This window comes from Crassostrea angulata, chromosome 9 (assembly GCF_025612915.1).
Source record: "Crassostrea angulata isolate pt1a10 chromosome 9, ASM2561291v2, whole genome shotgun sequence".
In the NCBI taxonomy this organism is placed as follows: domain Eukaryota; kingdom Metazoa; phylum Mollusca; class Bivalvia; order Ostreida; family Ostreidae; genus Magallana; species Magallana angulata.
The window spans coordinates 26790739-26803316 of record NC_069119.1 but is presented as its reverse complement, the minus strand read 5'-3'; the positions used below and the strand labels follow the sequence as shown (position 1 = coordinate 26803316).

General features: G+C 31.5%; 1 protein-coding gene across 15 annotated transcripts in view; it reads right to left on the bottom strand.

The window, feature by feature from the left end:
- Nucleotides 1-1263: 1263 nt before the first annotated feature.
- LOC128162565 (rho GTPase-activating protein 12-like) overlaps nucleotides 1264-12578 on the bottom strand; it is a 49819-nt gene continuing 38504 nt past the window's right edge. For 13 of the 15 annotated variants that reach the window (XM_052825802.1, XM_052825801.1, XM_052825804.1 and 10 more), the window contains 7 exons: nucleotides 12302-12379; nucleotides 11223-11258; nucleotides 8296-8424; nucleotides 6931-7036; nucleotides 6327-6494; nucleotides 4526-4564; nucleotides 1264-2007 (listed from right to left, as the gene is read on the bottom strand). In XM_052825802.1, the coding sequence (XP_052681762.1) occupies nucleotides 4540-4564; nucleotides 6327-6494; nucleotides 6931-7036; nucleotides 8296-8424; nucleotides 11223-11258; nucleotides 12302-12379 (542 nt within the window). In that variant the 3' untranslated portion in view covers nucleotides 1264-2007; nucleotides 4526-4539. Of the gene's footprint in view, nucleotides 2008-4525; nucleotides 5718-5840; nucleotides 6495-6930; nucleotides 7037-8295; nucleotides 8425-11222; nucleotides 11259-12301; nucleotides 12380-12578 lie in introns of those variants that run through there. The other 2 variants (XM_052825805.1, XR_008240687.1) reach the window with 2 other exon arrangements.

Below are 12578 nucleotides of genomic sequence, written 5' to 3'. Positions count from 1 at the left end.
GAGAGAGAGAGAGAGTATTTACGGTTCATTTTAAGAGAAGTTTTAAATTTAAATCAAAGTACTGAATTACTGTCGGGAGTTGATTTTATTGATTATTATCAATTTTAAAATCAACGATATGTTATGCAAGTTTTTATAATTTGAATTCTCGAACTTCTCCGACAAGAATTTCGAGAAAACCCCTTATGAATCATGTTTTGTAATATTTTAAGATAAAATTAATTCCATTAAACTGTGTACCAGTAATCGAATTGTTTCTAAAAATTGTACACGTCTGGATCCGAGCAATATTGAACTCTAGTCTCGTTCAACCAGACGCTCGGCTGTCTCCGTTTATCTCCGACTCTTTGCTTGTCGGAGATTTACGGAGACAGCCGAGCGTCTGGTTGAACGGGACTATATTGAACTCTAGCGTAGGAATACATGCAACTACAAAAAACAATTGAATTGTTCATACTATATAACATCTGACTATTTTCAAGGTATTTATAGATACTTTTCTTTTGAAAAACAATGGTACAGCATACAGTACACCGAATTTATCAATTATTTTCAAGATCTACGTCTTGTCAGCTGTGATGATTTGTGCTTAGGTCCAAACACTGTTACACTTTCGGTTTACCAGAGTAACTGCACAATTGCAACTTCTCGGGCCTTTCCAGCAGGCTCGGAAAAACACCTCGAATGTATTACCTATGCGTCCATGACAACCCCCCTTTTTATAAAACTTTATATAAATACAACACATTTTACGATCTGTTGAGATGTAAGCTGGACTTCATTAAAGTAAATGATATACCATAAAATATAACACAGAAGCGACTTATAAGGCTTTCTAGCCGAAACTTATTTTAATGGGAAGCGACTCCATTTTGTATAAAATTCTAACATCCGGTAATGTTAATACATTCGAGGTGTAGAGCCTGCCGGAAAGGCCTGAGAAGTTGCGATTGAGTAACTGCATAGGAGAGTTGATTAAAATCAACATCCCAAAAATATAACTGTCTTCTACCTTTTCCTTTTTAAACTTTAGTTATATACTTGTTTTAAAAAAAATCTACTCAATTTGAAATCGAATTCATTAATTATCCATAAAGCAGACAATAAGGATTCAATATCCAACAGAAATCAAGAATCATTATCGAGGCATGCGCAGTTGGTGCACCTTTTTTTTTTTACACCACGAATTTTTCTCTTCAACAAACCATAAGGCAATAGAACTGGGTCTTTGAGTATTTAAAATCAGAACGGCAGACTTTTGAATAAATTTGTTAAATATTTTATTAATATACCTCTCTTGTTGGAATGAAACACATAACTCTTAAATATTAATCCGATAATGTACATACATGTACCATTGGTATAAACTGATTAGAATTTCCGTAACAAATATTTACAAAAATAATATATGCATTCATATTTCAACAATATACAAACATGGGAAAAAAATCGTTGAGTTGAACATAATTTGACACAATTCTAATACATAACATCTCCATTTATGCCACATGTACACACATTAATATACGTTTAAAATCCAACACTATTAAGTCTTAATATTGTCATCTTTTTATCCTCGAGAGTTCTTCACATGACACTTAGCTGCTAAACGGTAACCTATTTCATTTATAAATGCTAAATCAATCAGAAGTGATTTGCATAGGTTTAGATTTTTCGTTTCTTTCAAACCTCAGTCCATTGTCTCTAACCATTAATTGCTAATGATCTTTTATTATCAGAAAAAAAATTAACTGTAATAAACACCATCTTATGTGCAAAATGTTAACATACACCAGAGAACAGATGAAAACTTCTTTCCATTTATACAAAATATAACACGTCCAAATATTCTTTTTACATGCGTATCAACACACCACACCTTGCACTCCCATAATAATAAAACATGAAGCCATTTTGACACAAGGGGCGTAACTCTTCATGGACGACGGACACACAGACAGACAGAGGCAGTACATGTACACTTGAAATCTCCACACAGCACCATTACTGCAGCAGTAAAGCATGACAAAGTTCAAACATTAAATTTTTTGCAAAATTAACAAAGTGATCAATGTAAAACAAAAAATCAAACTTGCAGAGTGCAGCATTTTATGCCAATTATTATCTTATTTCTTTCATTCCTTATCCAATATCATGGTTCTCAATTTAACCAAAAAAAATTGTTAAGTGACAAAAGAAATCAAATATTCATTTTTAAATGAACAATTTTAGTCAAGATCATCAGAAACTTATTAAATAGAAGTGCAATGCCTACAAACTACTTCATTATTAAGTTAGATTTTTTGCGTATTCATACAGGAATTTGAATTTTGTTTTAAATAGAATGTAAAAAATGACCTTTACTTTGGCACCTATATATACCACCATTTGGTTCATTTCAAACATGCTACATAATAACAAGGTGACAATTTCCATGCATATAAACAAATAAACAAAGACTATATAAAAGTCAAAGTCTGGAAAAAAAATACAGACAAAAAAAAAATCCTAAACTATAATGGAATGTTTGAGTGTTGCTGTAGCCAGGTGTGATATGACCAGGTATTTACATGTAACAAATAGAAAAGCACAGTGCAGATTGTCTCCTGCAGATGGGTAAGGCCTGAATCTAACAAGTGGAATGTTTCAAAATAGTGTGGTCGCATGACCTTATCTCAAGAGATTTGCCGAGACTATTATTTTTGTATTGACATGTCTTGAAATGACAACAGCGAGTACAATTTTAGTCTCAAAGAATCTCACTGAGATTACATTATTGACCTTCTACACATAACATCAAACCCTAATAACCAACAAACCAGTGGTAAGGCACCTACTGTAGAGACCGATAAAATCTTCTGATATAATGTAGGACATATTTTAATGCGCGGATCCAGGAATTTTTCCCGGGGGGAGTGGGTTCGTGGATAATTTTTTTTTGGGGGGGGGGGGGGGGGTCCAAGGCCTATTTTTGGTAATTTTACTAAATGAATTTAAGTTTTAATTTTTCCAGAAGACGGCCCTGTTCTGACCTCAGCCCACTTCTAGATCAACGCATGATTCCATACACACCAAGTTCACTACATCAAATGCATGGATTGACACTTAACACCCACAATATATCTTCATTAGATTTAACAATCAATGATACTGTTTACCAAGGGGCAAGTTTAGCAATAGAGGTTACTTAAACACATGTACAAAAAATTTACATGCTATCTTATAATTTATCAAACAAACAAAAAAAATAATGAATTTTTCATGGTTATCTTTTGGAATGTATGTACACTGCGCAAGGATAAAAAAATAAAATCTCTTCTTTTTTTTGTAAGCTTTTAACACAGTTTAACACAGTACAAGAGAAATGAAAGACATTTGATTTATGATATACACAATACAGACAGGAATTATTCACTGCCATTGAAGAAGAATAAAATACCCCCATACTGATAAAAGGTTTGTTCACAGACAACATTAATACCATAATTCTCACTTTAATATAGAGAAATTTTGAGAACCGGGTTTCTATTATTTTGTGTCCTGTTTTCAATGCATGCCTTTGATCTTGAATAAATTTTGCCCAATGGCCAACAACTTTAACTGCAGACTGATTCAATGTTCAGAGAAAAAGACATAATTGAAAAAAGATTTCCTCAGCTAAAACGCTGGAATATTTCAGTATTATGCACTATCTGTCTACTTTATACATTACACAAACTAAAACATATCTTATGGTTGCAAAAAAACGAGCACAAAAAGTCAAAAATAATAAAATTTACGAAAAAAGAAAAGGATGCCTTTATAATTAGACTTGAAATATTGTATACTGTAAATTCCAAATTAAATGCAAAGAATTAATTTCCATTCAAATCGCAAGAAAAATCCCTCGCAGATTTTAAAATCTCGCTTTTATTTTTCTGGCACCAGTTTACTATGTGTAATACTGGTAGCAACAACATTTTGGTTTGCATGATTTTGTGTTCTTGCAATTTGTTACAAAACAGAGGAATTGAGAAATTACAAAGAACTTGCATAAAATAAAGAATTTACATTATTGTTATAAACTGAAAAACATATGCATTATAATAGATTTAACTGTAAAAGAGAAAACTGGACCCAATTTCAAGACTACCATCTTCCTTCCAAGTCAATAATCTGTGAGCATACCCATTTGCTTTTAATACCATCTCCATTTTTGTATGAATTTTTTGCTTTTTTCCAAAAAATCTTGTTAAAAAAAGAAGAAGAAGAAAGAACACAGTTTTGACATTTTTTTCTTTTGTGAAGTCTTGAATTCTTTTGTCAAATAGGGTTCAGAATTAAAAGATGATTTACTTTTCACCATGCAATCAAGTAATATTTTTTCTGTTTTGGAGTAATACAAAAAATTCAACGGTTACACATTATGTTTGTGACCAATGGATAAATGGAATATGACATTCATGATCAAAAATATATTAATAAAATAATTAAATTTAATATACATAACATGTTTATATCAATATGAGGATGCTTCAAAACTTGCCTTGAGTGACAACTCTAGTAATCATTATTTCCATTACAACTGCAAATTAGAACATCAAAATGTTACTTATGTCAAAAACAGTATTAAAAACAGGAATATACATATATAGAAGGACCATAGCTATATCAAGACAAATTTTGTGAATTTTCATTAACATTAAAGAACAGGTAAGCAGTAATTGCAGTTAGTTGTAACTAGTTGTTTTTGTCTTGTTTTTCCTAACATGATGGTGGTTATTTTAAAGTTTGGAAAACAAAACTTTAAATGCCTGTTAAAAGTATTTTATCAGCTAAAAAGTAAAAATACATCATCAGAAGCCCCCAATCAGTCTCGCATATACTAATTGACTGTGGAACAACTCAATGAAATTTTCTTTTTTACTAAATATTCATTATTCTTAATTCACAAATGAGAAATTAAAGCTAAAATTTTTCTTTTTTTTTTTGAAAGAATGATCAAAACATGCCTTTGTTGATGGATTCATTATCAGGATTAGTGAGATCTGCTCCACAAAAGTGTGAAGGAGCCAATTGGAAGAAAGCATGAACTATTCATGAGAACGAGAAAAGTTCAATGAGTTGGACCACTGTTAGTAAGTGTATTCCAGACTGACTTTGGGTTTCCAACAATGCTAAAAAGTAATAATACTTTAACTGTTTAACAGCATTTTTAAATTATCCAAATATATAAGGTACACATTAGGTTTCCTTGACTTCATAACTGTTAGAAGTTGTCCTCTATAATATAACTCATCTGGTTATTAATAACATTAATAAACATCTGAAAAGTTAATGAATTAACATCTAATATTAACAGCATGATTTTATACATCTGTAAATAATATTTCAGGACTATCAAATATATATTAAATGTATAATTTCATTTAGCATCTTAAACACACCAAATAGATAACTTCTCGATATAGAAATTTGATAAACCTCTACAACAACAAACAAATTATAACAATGTTCTGGAATGCTATTAAATGGAATACAAGCATTTGAAAATACTGAACACAACAGAATTTGAATTTTCTAAACATTTTTAGCACTGATTTTAAAAATTCAAATCACAACAGATGTGCAACAAAAAAATAGATGAATTAAATCTACAACTAACTATTCATATATATCCACTTTTTAAGTCTGAAACTGCTAGCTAGCAAAAGAAATGAAAAATTCTATCTTAAAATCTGCTTGTGCAAGTTTTGATTGAAATTTCCAAGTCTAAACTTCTACGATTCGTTTCCGGTTTCTTTCACTTGAAAATTATCAGTAATCAACGCAAAGAAACCTAATAAGACTTTACTCTATACATACATACAGTTAAAATTTGTAGATCATGAAAGTATTTTGTAGAGTGGAGCATTGGTTTTTTATTTTGGCAAATGCTGAGCAGCCTTTATTTTTTGTTCCTAACTTCCTTGTACTCCAAAAAATTCATATAAATTTTTTTTTCATCTTTCTACAATCTTTCACTCTGGACTATCTTCCCATTCTTGCAGACATATATTCCAAAAAAAAAAAATAATTATCATCCCAACCATAACCACTGACTTTGCTTTGAACCCCTTTGAATAATCTTCATCTGATAGTATCTAATTCTATCACTCTATCCCTTTCTTTTTGGCTCTCATGATCTTACCATACTCAGTAGGTAAGAGCGGAACGGAAGGAAAAAAAAAAATATATGCTGAGTCAGCAATATTGTTCAAGTTTGGTTTTTCTTTCTTTGCTGAATAATACATGTACAACTCGTTATTACGGAGTGGTTTGCGATTTTTTTTTTCGCGAATCTTCACCTAAATATGTTTTTATACTCCAGTAGGCAGTACTCCACTATCCGACTCTGGTAGATCATGTTGGCCGCGAGGTTCGGTGTGACGGTTTCGGGCCAGATTAAGGTCGGGCCGAAAACAATGGCCACATTATGGACCTGCATCCTGTTCTCTTTACTGTGGTCTATGACCCTGTAAATTAGAATATGTCAACTTTAAGCCACTAAATAGTAATCTCTTGATTATCATAGATTCCTTATAAAGCACGAGAAATGTTATAAAATGTCTGTATCAAATCGCAAGAAACACATCTTGCAGAAGATAACAACTTTAAAAGAGGGATGGATGGGTGGACGGTGACCATCTTTAGGTTATATTTACCTCCTTTTGCAAACTGAGTGGATTTCGTTTATATCACAACAATTGATAAACAAGTTCCACAACTTTAGTGAATTGCTCACTGCAATTCCTTGACACCCTTTTATCTAAATTTAATTCTATTGCAAGATTTGTAAATGGGTACATGTAATAACTCAATTTTTATATCTTGATCTTGCCGATAGGACTAAATGAATACAGCTGCGTATGAGTCCACATGCTTCATTCAATATATAGTTAATTCACTTACTTGCACAGATGCGCCAGAAGAAATTTTAACGTTTCGTAGTTATAATTTGGTAATGTCTTGATCAACTCTCTCGCTGCTTTTAAACGGTCACTATTTTTTTCTTTACCTACAACAGAATAAAAGTAAATTTTTTACTATAAATATATATCAACTGGAAACCATGGCCTTTAAAAGAATCATAGATTCTTATTTATAAAGGGGTTAAGACAGTTACCTAATTAACCTGATTTATCTGCTAAAAAAACGTCGCTATAATTATATGACTTAAACAAAAATAATGATCATCCATTATAATCACCGTGAAATGTACCAGGCAAATCGTGAAATTATAGAAAGTGGCATGAAATTAAAAAGACGTTTAAAAACAAGAGGCCCAGGGGCCACATCGCTCACCTGAGCAACAATTGCCTTAATTCTGATCAAATTAGCAAAATATCTTGACAACTGAGTACAGTAGATCTTGCTAAAAAAAATTGAAAATCTGCCAATTTTTATCCACTTCTTATTTTTTGGTAAATACCAAGCCCCTTTTGTTGCTGTACCTGTTAGAAGATTTTTCTCTATTCCTATAACCCCCCTCCCCATTTCGTGGCCCCACTGTTCTCTAGGGAATCATGGTTTCATCAAACTTAAATCTACCTTTAATCTCATAACCTGTGCTTTCACATTAAGTACTGAGTTTTGGACCGAAAACTTTCCCAGAATATTTTTAAAGATTGTAAAACTTGATCCCCCAATTGTGGCCTCACCCTACCCCCGGGGACCATGATTTGAACAAACTTGAATCAACACTTCCTGAGGATGCTTCCATTTTAATTTGAGCTTTACTGGCCAAATAGTTTTTGAAAAGAAAATTTTTAAAGATTTTCTCTATATATTCCTATGTAAAACTTGATCCCCCAATTGTGGCCCCACCCTACCCCCGGGGACCATGATTCGAACAAACTTGAATCTACACTACCTGATGATGCCTCCACACAAGTTTAAGCTTTACCGGCCGAATAGTTTTTGAGAAGAAGATTTTTGAAAAATACCAACAAATTTTCAATAATTCTCAATTATCTCCCCTTTAAAAAGGGCGTGGCCCTTCATTTGAACAAACTTGAATCCCCTTCACCTAGAGGTGCTTTGTGCCAAATTTGGTTGAAATCTGCCCAGTGGTTCTTGAGAAGAAGATGAAAATGTAAAAAGTTTACAACGACGACGATGACTACGACAACGACAATGACGACAGACAACGGACAAATTGTGATCAGAAAAGCTCACTTGAGCCTTTGGCTCAGGTGAGCTAAAAAGTACATTTTTATGAGAACTCGATCAACATGAAATTTGTGGTATTGCTGTTTACAAGAAAACAAAACTCACTTAAGGCAGGAATGAATCTGTCGAACAAATTAAATGTAAACAGAGGTTCCTTGAGCTCCCGGAAGAACAGTTTAAGGGAACCAGACAAGACATGAACGTCCCAGCATTCGTCCTCCAAGTTGTAATGGTCTACAAAAAATCGATCAAAGAATGTGTAACGATGAATGCCCAAATCTACCTACTTCAGCTACAGCGTCAATTTATAATATCATTATGTCATTCTTTATGAAGATAGATACTATGATCTTTCCTTTATTAAATCATGGATTAAATTTTTTTTTAATTATACGGTGTTCATACATGTAAGAAGGTGAAAGAGTAAACCATAAGGCAATTGATTTTCTGAACTTCCTGTTACCCATCTCTCTGTGTGGGACTATCGATCGATCGATCAATCAATCGATCGATCGATCGATCGAGAGAAAGAGAGAAAAAGAGAGAGAGAAAGAGAGAGAAATTGACTTTTGATTATTGCACTGAATTAATTCCAGGTACACTTTTACCAACTTTGTTAACATGTGTAAGACATCTTGATAATATTAATAATAGACTAAAAACTTTAAGTCATGCTTTTTTGTTTAACAAAAGTTTTTCATTCAGTCTGGAAGAGTTTTACACTGACACTTTTAAGTAAAGCATGTGACATGTTACATACAGTACATTACTTTCAAAACAAATGCATTTTGTACGTTTAACTATCATCAATAGAAATTAAATGGGTTTAACTGCTAAAATCTAGCATCAAAATCACTAAGATTATGTGTAAAAGTTACAATCAAGCCTATATAAAGAATTTCAAGATTAGTCACTGACAATTACTGTGGAATCATTAGAATTCGTTGTGGCTCAATTTTCGTGGTATTCGAGGGTACCCCTCCCCCATGAATTTAAATCCTCAACGAAAACAATATTAGAAAGAGTTATCTTTGTTACTGAAACAGTAACCGACGCATCCACGAAATTACATCCCCACAAATGAACAAAAAAGTCACAATCCACGAAAATTGGCCCTAACAAATTTAAATGATTCCACAGTAAATGGTTTAAGGTTCTCCACATCCTGCGGCGAAATACAATATCTTATGGTAGTATTTCACTTTAAATTACTGTCAAACCGTTTCAGTACTAGTATTGCTGATGTTGTGTCTAATTTCCCAGTGAATATGTCATCAAACTATTAGCCTGCATGGACTTCTGTTTTCACAAAAAGCTATCATAGGATTTATAACAGTTATGATTTTTTCAAAATATTGCAACTTTTTTAAACTGTCATTTTTAAGGGAAACATATACTTGAATAAAGAATCTACAAAGCATACACTAGTTCGTGCTTGTTGAGAAACTTATCCCAAAGATGTGGAGGAACCTTAATCTAATAAAAATTCAATGTTTAGATTCTATTGTTATAGTATTAGATAAAGTGAACTTTTAAAAATTGTGACAGTCTGAAGTTCAGCAAATAATTATTTCTATTCATTCAATTAGTCAATCAGATGATTATTAACGTGGCTGATTATTAAATCAGATGCAGATTTCACATGCTTCAAGTATTTAGAAATTTGATTCAAACAGAGGCCATGCATATATGGTACAAATATATTTCACAAAGATTAACATTCACTCATTTATTTACAATTTCAAGAGAATAATCTTAGTAATACAGGTGAACTTTGGTATCTCAGACATCCTGAAAACTATGCATAAATAAATGTATTTTAGTTGGAAGTCCCAATAACTGTTTCTTTAAGCTTTAAACCATCAATATCTTGGTCTTTATTTATCTAAATCAAATTCTTCTCTGCTCCCATAATAGTTTGAGATATCAAAGTTATACTGTATTTGAACACAACTTATTTGAATAACTGTTCAAATAGTTATGTAGACATAATTTTAAAGAAACCTTACAAGATAATACTGAATACAAGGGTATTTTTGCCTCTTGTTATTTTGGCTCAGTAATCAACATTTTTAAAGATTTCATCTCATTTTCAAAGAACTGCGAACGCTAACGCCTGTTTCCCGCCTACATTTTACATCCAAATATTTCAGAATTTCTGTCAGATATTCAAAAACTAAGTTTTCAACTAAAAAGTATAATCAAATCCTAATCAATTTATATAAATATAAAATTTGTAATCAAATTATTTATTTTTAAACAAAAGTTTTGCTAACGTGGGGTCTTAAAAAATTCATTGAAATCGGTCTCTATGAGTGAGGAAAATATTATTTAGCGGCCAATATTTGCATAAAAACTTAATAATAACATATTTACAATATATATTAAAGTAAAATTTCATTTGAATTCATATCTGTTAATTATTTTTCGAAAATTTACAAAGCAAAATTCTTTTTTTGGAATGTATTTCGGTCTGTAGACATATGTTCCCCCACGTGAAACAACAAACCCTTTGGTAAAAATATGCTAAATAACAATAATTTAAACCCCTCAAAAGGAATTTTTGATTCATTGGGGGGGGGGGGGGGTGGTGGTGGGGGAAGGATGTTATTAAAAACATTTCTGTTTTCCGTTTTCTATTATGAAATGAGCTATTTTAACCCAAAATACAAAGTTATCTCTCTTTGTTTGACCAAATCATTTATATTTAATGAAAATATACATAAATGTTTACATTATTATAAAAAATATCTTTAATTAGACAACTTTCAAAAAATGACCTTTAGTTAGGCGGCTAGACAATGCTATCGTTCGCAGTCCTTCTCCCAAACAGAAATATGGTTAAAAGGGAGGTAACTTGCTTTTCGAATATTTAATCCAATTCAAGTTGATGAGAGCAAATGAAACAAAAATAAGCGTAGGGCAAAAAATTTCCCTGTATACAGTTACGTTTCTAGACTTGTACACTAGCAGCAAAGAAAGACAGGTAATGATAATTCACACCTGTCAGGTGAGAGTTACTGTTTGTTTACCTTTGTGAGTTTCACTGTTTAGGTTGAGTTCGGCATCTATTAGTACATGTAAGTATAGGTAAAACATAAGGGGTACAATTGCTGGTTTCTTCTGGTTTTTGAACCCTTTTTTAATGCATGCATGCACTTAAAAGAACATTTTATATAAAACTTTTGTCTTATTTAATGGGATTAAAATTACTCAGAGTAATTAAATTCATGTATCAAAATCAGATAAAGTGCACAATAAATCAGCTTAAACAATTGCAGAGCAAAAATTAAATCAACAAAAATTTCTTATTGAAAACTTTACAATGGATTTTTCTGTGTTAAAAGTTTATCTTTCATCAGAGAATCCATGAAATTAAACTGACACGTGCACTGAGAAAAATGTTAAAAATTGCATGTAAGCAATCAATCTATAAATCAATCTATAGCTAATGGCCAATCATTATGCAGGTATTACAGGTATATACACATCCATTTTATATTTCTAGTAGCTTATATCCATGCATGTTAATTTCTCTATATGTAACCCTAAACCAAAAATTTCAATTTCAGTTAAATGTTGCTTAATAAATTAACACTAAGTCTTAAATAAATTCTACAATTCAACTGTGTGTTGATTCTATCGTAACATTGTTGTCCACTAATCCTCTCATGTAACATTGAAATTTAGTTTTGTAAAATTCAATATACTCCATACAGAAAACATTTTATATTTTGACTGCTTTGAGCCATGTCCAAAGATTTATTAAATATTCACATTCCTAAAGTGAAAATATCAAAATATTTTTATCACAGAACTAAAATACTAAAAAAAAAAAAAAAAAAAGAAGTAAAAAACATTATCAATTTTATCATTACATTACATTTTACAATAGTTATACACGTGTTCAAAATATGAATTAAATGGATATATATGTAGTATGAAATAAATTTTTGTAAAATATGTCAATTTTAATATATTGGTACATTATTATATATAATACAAGATAGCTCCCCTTATTAGGCTGTATGTTTGGGTATTGCATTAACAATGCACTGTCCATGTACGTACTACAAAATTAACATGGAATAGATCAACTTAGTTTTCTTACCTTGGTCCACCTGACACCTGAGTTTTTGGATTTGAGCTAGGTTACCACTTATTCTGTAGATCCCATCATGATCCAGCCCTGTAAACAAAAAAGATTCAAATACATGCTCCAGTAACATATAATTGCCATTTTTTTCTATAGGGTAAATTTCAGCATTTCACCCCCCCCCCCCCCCTTAAAAAAACCAAAACAAAACAAATTTAAAACAAAAAAATTCATTTTCCTATTTTATTTTTTCTGCATTTTTTAAATTAATATTTTTTTCAGGTGAAACATT